Source organism: Podarcis melisellensis (genome assembly GCF_964234715.1).
Source record: "Podarcis melisellensis genome assembly, chromosome: 5".
In the NCBI taxonomy this organism is placed as follows: domain Eukaryota; kingdom Metazoa; phylum Chordata; class Lepidosauria; order Squamata; family Lacertidae; genus Podarcis; species Podarcis melisellensis.
The window spans coordinates 68,564,684-68,584,899 of record NC_138537.1 but is presented as its reverse complement, the minus strand read 5'-3'; the positions used below and the strand labels follow the sequence as shown (position 1 = coordinate 68,584,899).

The window sequence follows — 20,216 nt, the reverse complement described above, 5'->3', positions numbered from 1 at the left end:
CCAATAATCGCACACAGCTGCATTGTGCATGTATAAGCTTGCTTTCTGCTGCTCTGAAGGGTAGGATCCGAACCAATGGCTTCAAGTTACAAGAAAGGAGATTCTAGCTAAACAGCAGCAGGAAGAACCAGTGACGTAGCGTGGGTTGTCAGCACCCGGGGCAAGGCAAGTAATTTGCGCCCCCTAACCCGTGGATTTGCGCCCCCTAACCCTAACCCCCAGATGTTGCGCCCGGTGCGGCCAGGCCCCCCCCTGCACCCCCCACACTACGCCACTGGCAGGGTGTTGTACTAGATGACCCTCAGGGTCCCTTCCAGTTCTGTGATTCAAACCTCTGTAAGCAACACTCCTAGCTGTCCAGCAATAAAACTGCTAGCACATTTACAACACTCATCATTTGTCCCTTGGATTTGGGGGGTTCTCATAAGCATCTGTTGGGCCACTCTGATAGCCAGATGCTGGAGTCGATGGCTCTTCCGCCTGATCCAGCAGGCTCTTTTTACATAGCAAGAAATGAACAATGAGCTATGACATTTTTGTATTGGGGAAAGGCAAGGCTGACGGGCTTTGTTCAGGCGTGAGGCTGCGAAAGAACAGCTGCTATGACAACCACTCTGCAGTCCAGTCCAGGCTTAATATCCCCCCATATTGCCGGAGATTTTTTTTGGGGGGGGTGTTACTGAGGTTTAAGATTGCCTTTTGGATAGCGCTGCCATATAGAATCTGGCTTAACCCAATAAAGATAATTTCTTTAGGGGAGGAATATACAATTGGGGGGACGCGAGTGGCGCTGTGGGTAAAACCTCAGCGCCTAGGACTTGCAGATCGTCAGGTCGGTGGTTCGAATCCCCGCGGCGGGGTGCGCTCCCGTCGTTTGGTCCCAGTGCCTGCCAACCTAGCAGTTCGAAAGCACCCCCGGGTGCAAGTAGATAAATAGGGACCACTAACTAGCGGGAAGGTAAACAGCGTTTCCGTGTGCTGCGCTGGCTCACCAGATGCAGCTTGTCACGCTGGCCACGTGATCCGGAAGTGTCTCCGGACAGCGCTGGCTCCCGGCCTATAGAGTGAGATGGGCACACAACCCCAGAGTCGGACACGACTGGCTCGTACGGGCAGGGGTACCTTTACCTTTATACAATTGGGAGACTAGACCAGTGTTTCCCAAACTCTCCGTTTTGGGGCTACAGTTCCCATCAACCCTCGGGACGATGGGAGTTGTAGTCCAAAAACAGATGGAGACCCAAGTTTGGGGAAACCTTTAGACTTTCTCCAATCTCGGTGATTATTATTAATTATTATTTTCACAGAACTAGTGCTGTTAATTCCCCTGCAGCAGCAACAACAACAAACCAGCTCAGCAAAGTGTTTGGAGGCACCTAAGGCTTTGCCTACCCAGAGGCAACTCAACGGGATTACTCCCAGTGAAGCAGCGTTTAAGGTGTCAAAGGTGCCCCAAATCAAATTTGCTGAAGAAAAAGCGAAGGGGCGGGGAGAACTGCGAGGGGGCGGGACGTTGTTTCTTCACTACGGGGCATGCGCAGTGCGGGGCCGAGCCCGGCGCGGCGTGGGGAGGATGATGAAACTCGGAGGAGCGCAGGGAGGGGAGAGGCCGCGCGCCTGCGCAGTGCGGGGGAAGCGGCTGGGAGGGCGGGCCGTCGGCTAATAAGAGGCCGCCTCGAGGGAGGAGGAGCAGCGAGCAGCTCTCCTTTTGCTGTCTGTCGGGCGAGCGAGCCGGTGGGGAGCAGCATGGCCAGCTACAGCGTGGAGGAGCGCGGCTGCCCCAACAGCCTCGGCTACAGACTGTTCTTCAGTGAGTTCTCCCCCAGGGGAGCCGGGAGGGCTTAGCCGGGAGGGCTGCGGGAGAAGCCCGGTGCGCGGGGCGCCCGCGAGCGCGCAGGGCGGGAGATGAATGAAAGAGGGAGGCGAGCGCGCGCGTGCGTGCGTGTCCCTCGGAGGGCATTTGTGGGGCAGACAGGCAGCCTAGGAAAAAGCCACAGCCGGGCTCCGTTTGCTCCTCGACGCCTTCTCCTCCGCTTCTGGAATCGTCTCGTGTAATTGCTTTGATAGACGGCGAGGCTCGATCCTGAATCCTTTCCATGGCGCTCTGCTTTTTGAAAAAGTTTGCCATTGCAATGTCCAACTTGGCGGCGCAGTCAGGGAAAGGGCTTCTCGGCAGCCCCCTGGGGCGAGTTTGCGTTTTGCGCCCCTGCAAGCGGCTGGTTATCTGGGACAGAGGCGCTAACGCGGGGCCCTCCCTCGCAGGGTTGTGAGGCTCGTGCAGCGCCGGAGCGTGCGCCAAGGGGTTTGCGGACGCTGCTGCAGTTTCCCCTCGTGGGTAGCCTGGTGCCAGCCCGCTGTGTCAGCCTGAAACGGGCCTGTCCAGAGAGCTTTTATATAGCTCTGCAGGGATTTTTCACAAGAGAGAAGGGGAAGGCATCCCAAATGCACCAGCACTGCCGTCATGCTGCCATGGGAGTTTCCCTGCTTCTCCAAGGCCTAATATTTGGGGTGGGGTGGTGGATTAGGCTTGGCGCATGAGTGTGTGTTCCTGCAATCCCAGTCACCCTTAAATCTAGGGCTGGGCCAGGGAATTGGGTGCATCACCTGAATCCAGTGCCCCTCCAAACTCTTGTATACAAACACACCTGTCTTCCTATGTGAAGATTCAGGGATGGCTGCTCCAGCCATGAAATCACAACCTGTAATGCTATTATTATAGAATGGCAATGGAGATTTCCCCACTTCTGTGATTCTTTGCTAAGCCCCAGTTACCAACCCTCACTTTTGACTCCAGAAGGATGCGGTACAGAAAATAGAACAACAAATACATGGAACGTAGCATACAATACATTTAGCTGTGTGAGAAGAGTACTTTTGAAAGCATTTAGCTATTCTGAAGGAGGAGAGAAGATGGGGGAAGGGAAGCAATTGGAAGGAAATGAAAGTGCGAGATACAGCTGCCCTTGGACGCTGTGACAGAGAACTTGATATATAGAGAAAGAGAAAGTCCTTGCCCAAGGTACTAGAATGGGACTGATGCTGTCATAAAAGTTGTGTGTGTGGTGAGGTTTAGGATGACTGGTCATGGTGTTAACTGTCCATGTAATGCCCTATTAAGTGGCTATGGCCTAGTTTGCATGTCACATTAACCATAGTTTGTTTTTAAACCATGGTGTAATGTTAACTGAGCAGCATGCGACTTAGACATTCCTAAGGCAGTCCTTTCTTGCTGCTGTGCCACAAATGAAACAAGCCGGAGTCTGACTTGCTATGTCATCTGACCCAGGTGGTTTGGAGATTACAAAGGTAGCTCACCTGGCTCCATCTACCCTCACCTTTCAGAATAGTTACAGATAGGTAGCCGTGTTGGTCTGCCATAGTCAAAACAAAAAAAATTCCTTCCAGTAGCACCTTAAAGACCAACTAAGTTAGTTCTTGGTATGAGCTTTCGTGTGCATGCACACTTCTTCAGATACCTTTCAGAATAGTTAAGTGTACTTAAGTACTCTTTGTATATGCTCAGAGTTGCTTGCTGGCTTTCCACTGGCTGTTTTGAAATTTCTTGCCTTCCTTGGTGCCCCAATAAGTGGCAGGTGAGCTCCTGGTGTGTTGTTCTCCTCTAACCCTCCCCCATTGAGCAAACAGCTGTTGGGTTTAAAGTCTGAACCAGACTGTCAGATATGGGCAGTGAAGGTGGCTGTAAAATGAAAATCCTCCCGCAGTATAATCCTTTAAGGCGATTTTCATTTCTTCCTGGTAGTGCTCCACCTCAAAACAGCTTCAGTTTTTGCTGCACAAAGAAATGACGATTATCCAAAGTTTTCTTAATTGATGTTCCTGGTAAGCTGAAAAAGCTGAATCATAAAACAGGTCCACTGGAGTGAGAGACTGCCATGCTTTTTACTAGAGGCTCCTAAATCCACACCCAGGCAATATCTTTATTAGGACTAATTAAAATATCAAAGCAGGGCACCAGCCATTTAAAAAGAGGCATTGATGGGAGCAATTTGTGCAGACACTGAGACAAGGTGTGCTAGATCCCATGCCTTGACTGGAGATTCCTTTTTAAGGTAATGCTCCAAGATGCATACTCTTCTAGATTGAGAAATGCAACTTGCAGTTTGTTTCTGGCGACAGCTGGGAAAAACTTTTTCCTAAAGTGACTTAAATACATGAAGGTATCTACCCTGCTGTCATCCACTCTAGTGGAAGCCCGGCTTGACTTGCTGACAGTTAACCTTGCCTGTTAATCCAGGAAAGCCATGAGTCCAAAATTAAATGAGCCTCTGAGTCCAGACATACCTCAGCTAATAAGTTTGGACAAATGGATAGGTCCAGGTAGTGGTGATTTTTCTCATCACAGGCTACCAGGGAACTGACCACCTTCGAGTCTTAGCAAAGGAGACTCCAGTGACTTAGTCAGAGTTTTGTTGTTTTTTTTAAAGTCCTGTTGCCCAGTGCCATTTGAACTAGAGGTCTTCTTGCACAACATGTTCTCTGCTGCTGAGCTGTGACCCTAAACCCACATGCAACTTACTAGGTCCTCTTTTCAGGAGTGTGCAATGCCATAAGGGAGCAAATTTTCCATGGCAATACTTGTGTGTGGGTAAATATAGCAAACGTGTGCATGGGGGCAATTATTTGGGTCTTTCCCACCCCCGCCAGCTCCCCCAATGAGAGGGAAAGATTCTGCTTTGGTGGAAAGGTGCAGGAAAAGGGTGCAGCACACATGGCTGCAGTTCTCTCTCCCCTACTCAGTCCATAACACATACATACACACACACATGCACTGTGTTGCTGTGTGTGATAATTTCCTTGGAGAAATGCCATGTAGGTGTGTAGGGGTTCTAAAAGTAATGGGATTGTGACGTCTACTGACATCTATCCAAGTACCCTTATCATTGTGCAATATGTGTAGGAAATCATTTTGTTCATCTTTGGAGATAAAAGCTAAACCATTTCAGGGCAACTTCATATCAGCTTCAGTTGTCATTTGATAAGGCTGGAGTCCGCTTGCTTGTACAGGTTTTGCTGTTTTCAGAGGCTCCCGTAGTTTGCACTTCAGGGAGAACGCCTTCTGAGATACCTCGTAAAACTGAACGCACTATGCTGGAGCACAGAAGCAGCAGCAAAAAGGGCTAGCCCAAGCCCTGGGCTTGGCTACCTGGCTGTTGCAGGTCACAGTCTACAGGTGTGTCTGACTGCTGTGGAAGTGTGCCTTGGAGATTGCATAGGCTATCTGAAGCACTGCCGTTAGCGATGGGAGCTTTAAGCTGTGACGAACCGCTATCACATTTAGTGCTGTCTTCTGAGAAACTAGGGCGGGTAGGAACTAGGCAGCACACTTGCTGTTGCAGTGATTTCATTGGAACAAAACCCAATTGATAGGACTGTGCCAACTTGTCTTTGTTTATAGACATTCACATTCTTTAAACTATCTATCCCTGGTACTTTGTCAGCTTTATTTTACTACTGCATGCATTAAAGATAATCAAAAACTTGGACATTTCCTTTTTTCCTTTGTTTTTCAGAAAACGATAAGGGACAGTACATTTCTCCGTTCCATGACATTCCGATACATCCAGATGCTCGCAAGGTAAGGCTCGCGGTCATACTGAGCAGAACTTTGTGGGGATTCACCCTGCAGACTGTATAAAGGTGACCCAGTCACTAGATGTAGAGTTGCTTACTCTTAACAGGGGACAAGCTGTGTGTGTTCAAAGCAACTTCAGCCTAATTTCTGATCTATTCTTGACAACTTAAGGTAACTGCCTTGGCTTTATTAACCAGTGTTACTTAAGTAAAACTTGACACGAAGGGAGGAATAATCTTAACATAGCATGTGCATGCAAATTAATTTTTGTTCTTAAGTTGGGATGGAGGGGTGCAACTTTCCCTTTACTACCATTGTTCACTAGTCATTAGTGCCTGTTTCAGCCCAACGCTCACTTTTCTCTTTTCAGCTGTAGAACAGAGGTTCCCAAACTGGTCCACAGACCACCAGTGTGGTGTAGTGGTTAAGAGCGGTAGTCTCGTAATCTGGGGAACTGGGTTCGCATCTCCGCTCCTCCACATGCAGCTGCTGGGTGACCTTGGGCCAGTCACACTTCTTTGAAGCCTCTCAGCCCCACTCACCTTACAGAGTGTTTGTTGTGGGGGGGGAAGGGAAAGGAGAATGTTAGCCGCTTTGAGACTCATTTGGGTAGTGATAAAGCGGGATATCAAATCCAAACTACTACTACTACTACTACTATTCTTCTTCTTCTTCTTCTTCTTCTTTTTCCCCAGTGGTCCACATGCTTCATTTAGGTGCTGTATGGTGTGTCTGTGAAAGCGCAATTTAAAACAGCACAGTGCCTTACAATTGGTACAACAGGCAGACAAATCGTGAAGTGGTCTGTTAAAAATCCTCAAAGTTTTCAAGTGGTAAAAGCCACTCCAAAAAAGCTTCCAACTGGCTGACTCTTCCAGCAGGAGGAAATACATAACTGTCTCGTATTATTGGCATTTTCATGTTCTTAAAGCTGGTGAAGCTGGTTCATTGCATTTTGTGTCCAACTTATACAGTGTGATGTTGCCAAAATGAAAAACCCATGGCACTGACTTCTTAGCTATGTTAGGTTCCCCCGGTAGTTTTCTTTCTCATCCTTCTTTCCAGATTTTAGAAATTCATGGTTTTTTTATATCCATGATAGTACTCTTCCCCTATAACTTGTTTGGTATTGAAGGGTTGTTATTATTCTTAGCAACCTATCTTAAGCTCATATTTGTACACGATGGCCAGCTTCAAAACGTAACAATCTCAATCTGATAAATCAAGTTTTTGGGGCCTGAAAATGTACTTTTTGCCTACTCACCACATCCCTATTCCTTCTCTCCTCACACCTTCTGCTTTGGCAGTTATATCATGATTTAGTTTTGCCACAGTTTTCTGTAGTATCTGAATTAGGAAACAATGGTTTGCAAGCAGGGATTGAACAAGCACATCAAAGTAGGGCTGAGCACTTCAGGCACAAGGAGTTTTATCAACCCAATAAACCATTTATTGCATCAAGTGTTTTTTATAAATTTTTGTATTGCTGATACGAGGGGGAAAACCAGACAGAATAATATTGCAACAGTGGACAAAGACAAAAAGATCATGCTCTATAAATGTAATGCACCACAACATATATTATGGGCATTAAAGCAGATCAGGATTGAATCAAGTCTTAACTATAGTTTTTTGGATCAAGAGCATTAAGTCTGAAATGGAACAATGTTTGTTTCACATTTTCTATAGCTTTTGTTGTTCCAGCACTTTTTTGGTTCCAAGTAGGCCTAGAGGCATAACTTGATGCAGTGAAATCTTCACGTTGGCTTCTGGAAATACTGTAAAGTTAAATAGTGTTGTCTTATTTGAGCAGCCCAAACTGCCAGGTCATGACATATTTTTAAAAAATCATTGCTATTCAGATTTTGGGCTATAAATATCAAAACTCCAGGTTGGCTAACAAAACAAGAACTGTATATAATTGTACCAAAATTTTAAAGTTCACTATTAAAGAAACCCAAATTCGTTAGCAGCAATCAGAGCAGCATTAACAAGAAAAACACTGTAAACTATTTTGCATGAATGACCCTGTGGTTTTTCTCTCTGTGTGCGCGCGACCAACTTAGTTTATAAAACAGTAGAATGGAAATCTAATCTCGTTGACAGTGCCTTAGAGTAAAAGCCAAGGTCTGAGGGGGCAAAAGGAATAGCAAGGTTGAAAACTAGAACTGAAAGGAGAACTTACATTTAAGCAGAATCTTGGCTAATTTTAGGCATGTACAAATCGGATAACTAATGGCCACTGTGAATGGTGCACTTGGGCACAATTTACCTCGTGTGGCAAGCAATAACTCTTGCAACAGAAGGAATGGGATTTGGCTGTCACTTGATGCATGGTATCCCTTGTTCACTATATTCCATCTTCAGTTATAAAGTGCTCAAATACAGCTGAAAACAACCCTGCAAATTCAGCCACCGCCATCAGTGGAGCAAGGAGTAGAGGCAGCGGCTTCATGTGGTTGTTTTTTAAGAATCCACCTGTGGCAGCAGAACGGACTTTGTGCGCAATGAGACCCTGCCTATTTGAAGGTGCCATGTCCCTTGCTTATCTGTTCGAGACACAGGTATAAAAGTTAATAAGAACAGGCGGACATTTTATTGTCCCAGAAGCTAAACAATACAATGCAGTACTGATTCTCAGACTTCGCTTCTCTTTGTTTTTATTGCAGGGATGGCTCTCCTCGTTATTCTCCTGGGTTCTCCACAGCTTCAGTAGCAGCCCAGATAGGGAGTCCAGTTTAGGGCAAAAGGTTACATTATCCAGTCTTGTCTACAGCTCTTGCTCCTAATCCTCGTATTCTTAAGATCTTGAGAGGATTGGATAGGTTCTAAATTTATCAGCACCTGGGCTGCTGCCCTCGTCGTATTTTAAATGTATATGGCCTCGTTGTACCTTTCCGTGCTTGCCAGGGCAAGGGAAACTGGAATGCTGCTTATGTTTATGTATGAAAAGGGTGAGGGGCTCTCTTTGCCTCAGGAAATAACTACAGAACTGTCTGGGCTTCTGTCATAAATATTTCCATTATTATTTTAATATACTTGCAGGCTGGTTTGTAACTTATATGAGCTGCATCCAGAGCAGTACCAGTGGCGTTTTGCTGATGCGGTTGTGCTTCTGTTTCCTTTCCTCCCTCCCGCGCACTCCACAAAACATTCCCCAAAGAGTCCTTCAAGCCTCTGGAGCTGATTTTGAGAGCTGCAGGGGACAGAAGGGGAAAGTTGTATTACGCTAGTACAAATCTCTTGTGTTAGGGGAACAGGAGCCTTGGATACTGCCTCAAGGCTCCAGGGTGGTTCCAATCCACTTGACTCATGCCTGCATAATTTTTAGCACATTTAATTCTGTTTTCTTAAGAAGCTATTTTTCCTTCTGAAGGAAGAAGGGATGTCCCCTCCCACCTCGTTCTCAAAGTAGGCTGTTGATAAAATTGAAGCCAATTCACTCTTCAAACGGTGTTAGGAAACTGAAGTCTGATTAGATAATTTTCTGAGATACGAGCTAGGTATTTGTGGGGGTGATGTGTTTACCTAATTAAGGCTTTTAGTCCAGAATGCCACATACTTAAGAGTAACCCCCATTGTGCTTCTGAGTAGACCTGTATAGGATTTGCAGTGCGAGGTTCCTTTGCAGGTATCAAAATGCCTGTCGGAATTCTAGCTTTAAAAAAAGGCACATTTGAAATAATTGTTGCGAGAAGTGTCCCTGATACTTCATGCCAGCCAGGTTGCTCATTCCTGTATTCAATGGATAATCCTAAATGATGTTATACTTTCTTCTGCCAGTGTGGAATTTGCTCTTCTGCGGCTGCTATGTAAATGCAGTTTATTTTTTAAAAATTAAAAGAAAATCTGGACGTGTAAAATCTTAACCTGCAGTTGAAAGCAAAATGCATTAGCATGATAGTGATCTTCAATCATTGAACTTTTGATTGTATTCTTGCATCTGTGCAATAGTCTCTTGCGTAATGGTCTCCATTAAATATCAAGTTATGCAACGAAATACCAGGTGGTTGGTCTTTTTTGCTTCCATTATGGATCGAAAGCGTCAAAAGACAAAATTGTCTCCCCTACTGATGAACGCATGAAAGCTATATAGTTTTCACCCCATTCCTTTATTGCAGCCCTGGGGAGGGGGGGATTACTTGAATCCCGATGGCTTTGCTATTTTTACTTAAGATCAATAATCCAGACAGTTATATTTTTAATAAACAAAATTAAAGGCTCAATTCTATATTTACATGGATATGGTATATACCTCTCTGGTTTCTTATTCTTTTCAGGATGTGTTCAACATGGTTGTGGAAATACCTCGATGGACCAATGCTAAGATGGAGGTAATGGCATTCTATATTTGGAAAGCTGTAGTTCCTGGCTTGGTGGCTGCCTCTTCATTAAAATCAGCTTATCCATGAAAGATAAAGCCATTCTGCGTCAGCCTCTCTGAAATTTGAAATTTCCTGATTAGTTAGTAGTAAAGAAATGGGCAGCTATTCTAAATTTGCAGGACTGTGCACACAATTCGTGAGCAAGCCCTATTGGACTTCTGAGTTTTCATGGTTGCTGTCAATTTGGATATTTAATTTACCGTATTTTTTGCTCTATAGGACGCACCAGACGATAAGACGCACCTAGTTTTGGGGGGAGGAAAACAAGAAAAAAAGATTTTGGATCCCAGAAGCCAGAACAGCAAGAGGGATCTGGCTTCTGGGATACTGTGTGGCTGTTCTGGCTTCTGGGATAACGCGCCAAGCCTCTTCAGGGCAGCGGGATGAAGGCTCCCCCTGCCCGGAAGAGGCTAAGGCAGAAGCCAGGACAGGCGCGTCACTGAAGGGGCGCTGCGCTGTTCTCCCTCTCTGTGCAGCACCTCTCCTGCGAAGGAGGCGCCCCTTCAAGCGAAGCTGGAGAAGGAACAAAAGAAGTCCCTTCCGGCTTCCAGGACAGGCGCCTCGCTGAAGGGACGCTGCGCAGATAAGGAGAGCTGCGCAGCACCCCTTCAGCGTAGTGGGAGGAGGAACAGAAGGGGCTCCGTTCCTCCTCCCACTTTGCTGAAGGGGTGCTGCACAGCTTTACCTCTCTGCGCGGTGCCATTCACTCCATAAGACGCACTCACATTTCCCCTTACTTTATAGGAGGAAAAAAGTGCGTCTTATGGAGCGAAAAATACGGTACTTTGAAAATGTGAATTGAAGCACCTTTAGGGAAAATACCGTCCTAAAATTGGATTGCTTGCACATTCTTCTGTTAGTACTAAACTTAAACTAATTCTGTTTCAGATTGCAACCAAAGATCCCCTAAACCCAATTAAGCAGGATGTGAAGAAAGGAAAACTACGTTATGTCGCTAATGTCTTTCCCCACAAGGGATACATCTGGAATTACGGTGCTATTCCACAGGTATTTGTCTAGCTTTCTTTATTTACATAGGTCTTTTAATTGCTGAGCATAAATGTTCATTAGGCTGCCCCTGGAAGTGCTGTGTTTCCGTGCAAACATTTTAGCAAAGCAACATTATAGCAAGAGCAAAACACTAATGAGGAGGAACGTGTAACTATTGCATGGACAACGGGATGGCAAAATCTCAGGAGAAAAGTGAGAGTACAGTCTATGTTGTAAACAAGGAAGCTGATTGTGCTGCAACTGAATCAGTTGGCTTTGCAGATCACAATTCGCATATCAGGGTCATCTTGAAAAGTACACAAGCAACCCCTCAATTTATGTAGGTGTTGCATTCCAATGCACACCGCACGTTTAAATGAAATTGTGTGTATTTGAAACACAATCAAAAAAGCTTGCAAAGACCCCATTTTGGGGCCACTTCCAGGTTTGGCACAATGTGAGCATGTGTGACCGTGCACATATCAGACATACCTGAAACGGTCGCTGCCTGTATTAAACCCTGGAAAAGCCAGCACAAGTCACAGGGGATAATGAATGCATATGACTAAGACTTTAGAAACATGGCATTCCAGTGCACTAACCAGACTTTTTAAGAAGAAGAAAGTGAGAGCTTGCTATGGAAGCTGTGCTGTTATAGTTTTATCTCTGTAATACTAACTCTCTTTTCCCTACTTCAGCTAATTCAATTCCAATACTTGTTTTCTAGCTGGCATCAGTCCCTCCCTTTGGTCAGTTTGTTGTACCTCACTGATCAATCCTCTATTTCATGTGGTACAGAGGCGACGACATACTGTCAGACACTTCCTCCCGCTCCAGTTGGCATTGTAGTTACGGTTCTAACCACCTTTTCTGAATTAGACTTCAGACCTGTCCTACTCTGAGTTCCCTCTGACCACAGAACTACTCAGACTTCCTCTGCTCAATCATGTATTCTTGTCTTCAATAATTTCGAAGATTTTTATTTTTTAATATGAAACATGTATTGAGGTAACTCCTACTTTCCAAATTGGCAGCATTTGTTCCAGCTAAACTTTAGATGGCCAGCATAAGGGATGCTATGGCATCATTATGTAAACTGTTCCGGAGCCCTGCCCTTGCCGGGGTTTTAATAACTCAGCTTCTGACCTGGAAGGAAGTTAGGTCAATTTCTATTAAAGCAGTCTGAATGGCAACTTCCCTCTGGCATGTGTTATCAACACATCCATATTTCTGTGTAAGGTAGCTAAATGCACGCACGTGGAAGTCTCTTCGACTTGAATTTATGCGAGCGTGTTCTGGTTAATGCAACAAATCTAACAGCAAGTTGAGGTTTCGTAACTAGATCTAAAAATTTCCCTGCTCCTTTCATATGCAGGAAGATACAGTGCTTTGTGGATTTGGTTAAGTGTCAAACAAATGGCCTAGATCCAGCTAGGAAAAGCAGACTCCTTCCTCTGATTCCTGAATTTTCTTGTAAAAAATATATCACAACCGCCAGCCATACTCTTGTGGCTGTCAGTGGACAAAGTTGGCTGCCTAAAGAGCATTTCAAGAGAAAATACTTTTTAAAAGACGTAAAACTCCAAATGCCGTAGAAGCAGCCCATTAGTAAAGTAACTGTATGTGTGCTACATATAGCCTCTTCTTCTTTTTAAAGACATGGGAAGACCCAGAGCATAAAGATGAAAATACCGGCTGCTGTGGAGATAATGATCCAATTGACGTTTGCGAAATTGGAAGCAAGGTAACGTGTTTTTTGAAGTTGTGGTGGTCTGCATTTAGAGCTATAAACTGTTGTTTCAATCTCTCTCTTTTTGTCCACCTTGGTGAAACTTTACACCTGTATGTCTTGCTGAACTGGACTTTTCAGCTAGTTGCCCTATGCAAACTTGGGCATTATAATTTTGCATCATGGCATGGTAAGGTTGCAATGAGTTTAAATCAGTGGTAGGTAACTTGTTCTACGTATACAACCGTACTGGAAATGTATTAAGGGCTTGTTAAAGTGGGTCTGTTTGCTTCAACTGATTTAATACAGCGTTCATAATGGATTCTAGAATGTATGTGTTTTGGTAGCAGAAACAGAGTCCTATGGTACTATAAAACAGAATTATTGTGGCATCAGCTTAAACGGACTACAACTTACTTAGTCAGATGCAGGAAATGCTCTTCTCATCTGGAACATATGCCTGCATTGCTATGCAGAGAAAAGTTTGTAAAGAGTGAGGCTAAAATAAATGCCAAGGCTTACATTTCTTAATGGACTCTAAATACTATTTAATAGATGCCAAGATAAGTTAGACTCATTCTATAGTATTGTCTTAAAACCGTTACCCCTGAGTTAGCCCTCGAAAAAGTTTGATACAATGATAATTAATATCATGACATGTGAAATATCAGACTTTTTTATCTCCCTTATTCTCAGTCTCTCTACAAACATCTGTAGTTATACCTTTAATCTGAAAATAAAAATAAAGATGAGCTCTTTGGGAAAACTTTACACCAACTCACAAATACCTTGGTTGGTGAGTGTTTGTCTCTGGTTTAGGCAGAATAAGTGGTTCAGGCCTATTGCTGAGCAATCGGTGAGAGATACTACAAGTACTTAACGATTACGGCTTATTTGAATTGTTTGTTCAATCTTTCCATCTTATTAATGAGGAACATCTACTCAATCAGGTGTGCAGCAGAGGAGAAATAATTAAAGTGAAAGTGCTGGGTGTTCTGGCATTGATTGATGAGTCCGAAACAGACTGGAAGGTCATTGCAATCAACACTGAAGACCCTGATGCTGCTAAATTGAACAGTAAGTAGCACTGAAGTGATCAGAACTTTTCTTCCTCTCCCTTCAAATACCCAGCAAGGAAAGGTGAGGTCTGTGTAGAGCACAGGTAATATGATGCTGTTTGTCTTGAGAACAATGTATTCCTAGATCCATGGAATATGTAGCAGGTTGTTAACAAACCTTTAGCAGGACGCTAACATCACTACTGCACAAATCTCATGGATGGATGGTAATAATGGTCATCCTTCTTGCCTTGAAGGGACTGAGGTCTTGAGTAAATCAAAGTTTTGTAGGTTCCACTTCATTTAGAAGAGGTGAAACTTATACTACTGGTAATGGCATGAGCAATAAATATTTGGACCAAACGTTGTTGTTTTCTAAGTTACTTTGAGTTTCCTGGGGCAAAAAAAAAGACTAATAAATTTAGTAATAGTAATGAGTGTGTTAAGTGCCAGAAACAACAGTTGCTTTGTTTACAGAAGGAAGTGCAAGCAATGTATTGAGACTTTGCTATGTGGAGTTTATCTGTAGCTTGGAGACCCAGTTACAAAGAGCAGGAAGATTTCTCCCGTGGTGTAGTTGGAGTCTGTGCCTAGATGGAGCCTAAGGTGTGGTCAGAACTTCATAAGTCGGCATATTTTGAGTCATGGATAGGAAAACTGCCAGGTCTCAGTGTTTACACAAGAAATAGTACCTTTCTAAAACACCAGCCTAGCTTTGAATTATTCTTCACTGCATGTGATTTCCTCTCAACTTTCTACACACCAGTTAAGGCAATGAGTTGTGTTTTTTTTAGTTTGGTGGGAGTTCTTAGATTCGCCTCTTCCCTGTATAGGGGTGGATTTCTAGTGGGGTTGCCAACTTTGCCCTTGCAACAAGAGTCCACTGAGAAAGATAAGAATAATGCTGTGCCATGTTGTAGATCTTGGCTGTGGTTCAGGGGGGAAAAAGTACCCATGCAAAGTGATAGGTTCTATCTATCTAGGTTCTTGTATCTGTTTGCAGGCTCTCGGCAAACCTTTAATCCACGTTAGAACAATTGCAACTAGGCAGGAGAATGGATATGGTGGCAGGGTTGAGGGGTAAAGCATGTTCTTGAATCTAAGGCATGTCCTTTTAGTGTCCTGTAACTAATACACCTAACTGGGTTCTGAAGGCATGGTTCTTATTTTTATTTATAAGATATTAATGATGTCAGGACGTTGAAGCCTGGCTATTTAGAAGCGACGGTGGACTGGTTTAGAAGATACAAAGTACCTGACGGGAAGCCGGAAAACCAATTTGCATTCAATGGAGAATTTAAAGACAAGGTATGTTTGCATCTTGATGGATAGCCGTCAATGTCTGAAAAGAATGCCTAGCCTCTTTCACAGTAAAATCACGTACCCTGTCAGCTCCAACTCCTTTTCGGTAATTGACAATATCATGGGGAGCCAGAGTTCTTCATGCTTCATTCTGTGGGGAAAGTAGCTCCTGATGAGTGCTTCATTTCCTTTAGCTGGAAGTTAAAAGCCTATTAAACAGACAAATGTACATACAGTGGTACCTCGGGTTACATATGCTTCAGGTTACAGACTCCGCTAAACTAGAAATAGTGCTTCAGGTTAAGAACTTTGCTTCAGGATGAGAACAGAAATCGTGCTCTGGTGGCGCAGCGGCAGCAAGAGGCCCCATTAGCAAAGTGGTGCTTCAGGTTAAGAACAGTTTCTCTCTCTCTCTCTCTCTCTCTCTCTCTCTCTCTCTCTCTCTCTCTCTCTCTCACACACACACACACACACACACACACACACACACACACTTGTAACAGCTCAGCCAGTCTCATTGAGAGACATAGGCAAAGTGCTTTTAATTCCCTTTCTCATCTGTTAGGCTGTATATTTATTGCTTGATAAACCTTGACTGTTCATTTCTTGTTTTTCTCTTTTCACTGAAGACTGTTGTGGCTCAACAAGCACATTTATTTATTTATATTTCTCTGTCCTGCCACTTGGTTAAAGGTGAAGCTGCAGCATTTATCTTCTTTTAACATTTCTATGTTCAAATCAATACACTGATAAGCGGTAGTGAGCAGTGGATTGGCTGAGGGAGTCAGTCAAAACCTCTGCTGCTGTTCATGCCAAGTCGGAAGAGCCCTTTGTCTGTGTCTTACCGTTGCAAAACTTTGGCTGGCCCTCCATCCTATGCCATTTCAAAGTACAGCCCTTGTTAAAAACTAGTTGCCACCCAGAAATTTGCCACTTCAACATTATTTTTTAAAAGGAGATGCATTGTTTCCATGTTCCTTGAGAATGCAGCACATAATGAAATGGACAGATTAATACTAGAATGCCATTGACAAACTAGGATGGGACATAATGCAGGTTTGTGCAGTTATTGCCTAGATTTTATCTTGACTAGGGAAGTACTTGCTGCATTAAACACAAGGCATTGTTGCATTTCAGATATTGAGAAGAGTTACTGAATTTGTTCTGTTCTCTGATTCGTAGGACTTTTCAATTAAGATTATCGGAGACACCCATGATTACTGGAAGGCTCTAGTAAATAACAAAACAGGTGGAGAAATTTGCTGGTAAGTTGTTGCTCTTCTCCTTCCAGTCTTGGGCTTTTAAAGAGATGGAATTAAATGAGAGGGACTATCATACAGCTCACACGACGCCTAAAAATGTTGCTGTTAGCACTTGCACTCCTAACGCAGGCATCATTTTGAAATATGTCAGGGTTAAGAATGTATTTCAGTATTTTCATATTGAATAAATATGCTTGGAGTGAAAATGTGGCTACTTCTATAACTGAACTTTCTCTTCTAGCACAAATACAACTTTGCCAGACAGCCCTTGCCATTGTGATCAAACATCTGCGGGGGCTACTGTGGGAGAGGTAAGCAGATCTATTTAATTTCTATGCCCAGGACATGTAAGGACACTCTTCTAATTTGCATGGCTGTGTGCATTTCATGCAAAGGTGGAAAAGTTGCCAAGTGTGGTATTGGCTGTAGAACTCAGCATCTTAGAAATCTTTCTATTCAACTTCTTTAAAAGAAGATGGCTGTCTGGGTGGGCAAAAAAGTACCTGGCAAAATTTGTCATGGTCCGAAGGTGGCTCCTTCCATGTCCCAAATGGTTCATTTACCTATATCCTCGTGAACAAGGGATGCACATTAACCAGGCTTGCTTTATGCCTTCTACATGGTGCAGAACTCGGGTGTTGTGTATATTTTGTTTATGTAAAGCACAGCCTACACCCAGTTCTGAATGTTGTGCATCTTCTGCTCCTGGGATGGTGACTCCTATTGCACAGCCATCATTTTGAGAGAAGAGACTGTCTAATCTGATTAGTAGTGCAGCCTGTGCCTGTTAGTGATTACCTGGATAATTGTAAAAAATGCTAATACTATTTCCAGGTCCCACCCTCCCATATGTTTCAGTAATACCGCTTCATAGACACCATGGGCAGAAATATCCTCCTAAACCCACGTTTTGTAAATGATGGGAAGCCCTCATAAGAACGTCCGTGCAAGTGCTAGGAGAGGCATGGCTTCCTTCACTAGTCCTAAGGCTGTTCAGGCTCTATCAGCTTCTGTTTTTTATTTTACTGTGCAAAGAGAGCACACTGTACTTCCACCCCCCTCCTCTTCTCCCCCCCCCCCCATAGGCCTACATTTTCTACTCTTCCTCCCTTCCTTCTCTGCTCTCATGCAAGGAATAGAAAGCTGTCACTGTGAACCGTGATGCCTCCCCCTGCTCTTTAGCTGATCATCTGGTGAAATGCAAGGATGCTGCCTAGTATAATAACAAAAAAATGCATATTCTAATGAATTTGGTTAAATGTGAGTGCAAAATAGCTCATTGATTCTGGTTGAGGTTGGTCTGCAGCAACTGCAGAATGCCAGCTCCACACCAGAATGCCAGCACTTGGTTCTAGGACACATCTTTTTAGTCTCAAGTTCCAGCTCCTCAGATATATAGTTTTACTGGGAGCATCAGAAGAGTTACTGTTTTTCATCCAGTTAGTACCAGAAGGGGCAATAACTGTATGGCATTTAATTTATTACAATTATTGCATTTATTTGCAGAATCTTATGTACTGATGTGAAAGAGAAACTGAGTTTTTAAATTTAACAGGAATCCTGGGTTTAATGCTCTCCTCTTTTTCCCCCTAGGCACCTGCCTGCGGACCTGCCGATCCAATACCACCAGAAGGTAACCTTGATTCAGAGTGAATTTGAGAAGAGTGTGTGTGTGTGTGTGTGTGTGTGTGTGTGTGTGTTTACTTGGAGAGTGGGAACCATCAGTTAAGAGCTCTCATTCTGCATCCTCACCTGTATGGCACTGACCTTTACATTTAAACTACTACCCCATTAGAGCTAAATATCTTGTTTGCAAGACTTGGATCAGGGAAAGCCAACAATTCAGTATTAGAGCTCCTGCATTCTTTATCATTTGTGTAGCACTTCTGACAAGTGATTATGCAGTGCCTTAGGTGTCTGTAAAACTGCACTCATCTGAATGATCTGTTAATGCTTACAGGAGGTCTAACATCAATATCTGACAACCATCACTTTATGACCCAGTTTCTCAGGAATTACATCTAGTGCAACTTTTCTCTTTTTCATTCTGAGTTTCCAGTAAATGTTGAAGGGCTGTCTTTCTAGTATGCAAATGGTCCAATGTAAGCTCAAGACATAGTTCCAGGTGCAAAGTTTGCAGTGGCCCTTCTAGCCAAATGCCTGGTACCTGTCCACTTGCCAGTACAAAAGACACAAGCATTTGTTTGCCTGCTCTCCAGCTGCTTCTAAAACATCAAGTTTTAAGAAGAAAAGCCAGGATAAATTATATGGAAATTAGCAATGAATAACCGGTGTGTACGAAGTTTGCTTCACATTTTGAAATGGTGATTTGCAATGCCTTATAAAGAATTTTTGCCAAGTTACTTTATGATGCTAAAGTTTTTGTCTCCTTTCTCCCTTTCTTTGCCTTTAAAACCCAGTGGACAGGTGGTACTTCTATGAGAAGTGACCAAGGCAGATGCTGCCGTAGTTGCTACCACAACACCAGGAAACACTTGTGCACGACTAGATGAGAACCAGGAACTTCAATTTCAAGAGCAGTCCTGTTTTGAAACATGTAAAATAGTTTATGATGATGTAACAGATTTTTGCATACCTACCAGTAACGTGTGCTTGGAATATATGCTCAAAATATATCCAGATCCTAGCATCGGAGCAGTTCTTGTGTAAAACACCAGCCTGACAGTCTTCAAAGTCTACTTGCACATCATGGCAAATCACTGTTGCATAACCCAGTTGTGTGTAGATACCCGCTTTCGTTGCTTATGAAGAATTTTTGCTGAAGCTCATTCTGAAGTCTTGTCTCCTTCATGTTCTTTTGAAATCTCATGTGATCGTGAAGAGAGAAGCGTGTGTAATGGAAGATGGAGGAAAAAGTAAAAAGTGTTGGATTTTGAAACCCCTCCCCCACTCCTTCTGTTTTAAAAACAGCAACATTATTGTGGAAGTCGGAGATGCCTCTCCCTGTCACTAACCTTACCAGCTTGAGATGAGGCGGAAGTACAACACTTTTCAAGCAATCCTTGTGTTAGCTATAGCTGGTTTGGTAGCTCTGATGACTAAGTGTAGTCTAACCCTCCCATCTCACAATAAATTATGGCCGCAACTTCCTCACTGCAGTGCTTGGTAGGTAGAGCTGCCATTGACAGGTTGAAGGGGGGATAATGACACCCACTACTTGCCATTTCCTAGTTGGTGGGCATGCTGCATGCCTCCTTGCCTGTCCTTTGTTCACTGCCCCCATCATCCATACTACACAAATACAGATATGTCAGGAACATATCTTTCAGGTTGTGGCACTGGCAAAAACAGAGTAGAAATGTAGGCCGGGAATTCTGCATAGCACTGCCCGGCTGCCGCCCGCCCCCCCCTGGATCCTGTGGCGACTGGGGGGTGGGTAGCCTAGCAGCATTAATGCTGAGGAGTTTCTGGCCTGTGCACCTATGCTCTTAACACTGAATATGCACAGGGTGGGAGTGGGGCTGCCATAATTTGGATGGCAGTGCTGGCAGGTTTACATGTACCACACAGGCCCCCAGCTAAGCTACATTTGTTGGCAGCAGTAGACTGGCATATTCTACTTGGTAGTAAAAAGGATGATCTGGAAAGCTCAATGCAAAATTACAGAGTCAGTATCAATACTAAAATGATACGCAGCTTTGAATGTCTTGCAATGAGAGTGAACACTCTGTCTGAGCAGCAGGGCCATGACAGACAGGCAATTGCCCCCATCCCTGCTTCTCTATGGTGGGAGCTGTAATTTGCTTGGTGTTGACTACTTTGGCATGTCAGCCTTGCATTTTATACTAGAAGTACCAGTTAGCCTGCACTGGGCCTAGGGCCCCTCATGCAGAACTTGAGGCTACTTTCTGATAGGAATGAGTTTCTGGAAACGTG

At 44.0% G+C, this 20,216-nt stretch overlaps 1 protein-coding gene across 2 annotated transcripts; it reads left to right on the top strand.

The window, feature by feature from the left end:
- The first annotated feature begins 1,651 nt into the window (after window positions 1-1,651).
- On the top strand, window positions 1,652-19,108 carry PPA1 (inorganic pyrophosphatase 1). Of its 2 annotated transcripts, XM_081913201.1 has the most exons (12): window positions 1,652-1,810; window positions 5,532-5,596; window positions 8,263-8,343; window positions 9,874-9,927; window positions 10,867-10,986; window positions 12,626-12,712; window positions 13,648-13,774; window positions 14,936-15,063; window positions 16,240-16,322; window positions 16,561-16,630; window positions 17,913-17,952; window positions 18,740-19,108. In XM_081913201.1, the coding sequence occupies exons 1-12, from the start codon at window positions 1,747-1,749 to the stop codon at window positions 18,766-18,768; spliced, it is 948 nt and encodes a 315-aa protein (XP_081769327.1). In that variant the 5' UTR covers window positions 1,652-1,746; the 3' UTR covers window positions 18,769-19,108. The 2 variants fall into 2 exon arrangements, with proteins under 2 accessions (XP_081769327.1, XP_081769328.1); XM_081913202.1 differs by lacking the exon at window positions 8,263-8,343 and having other exon boundaries at window positions 1,653-1,810.
- The last annotated feature ends 1,108 nt before the right edge of the window (window positions 19,109-20,216 follow it).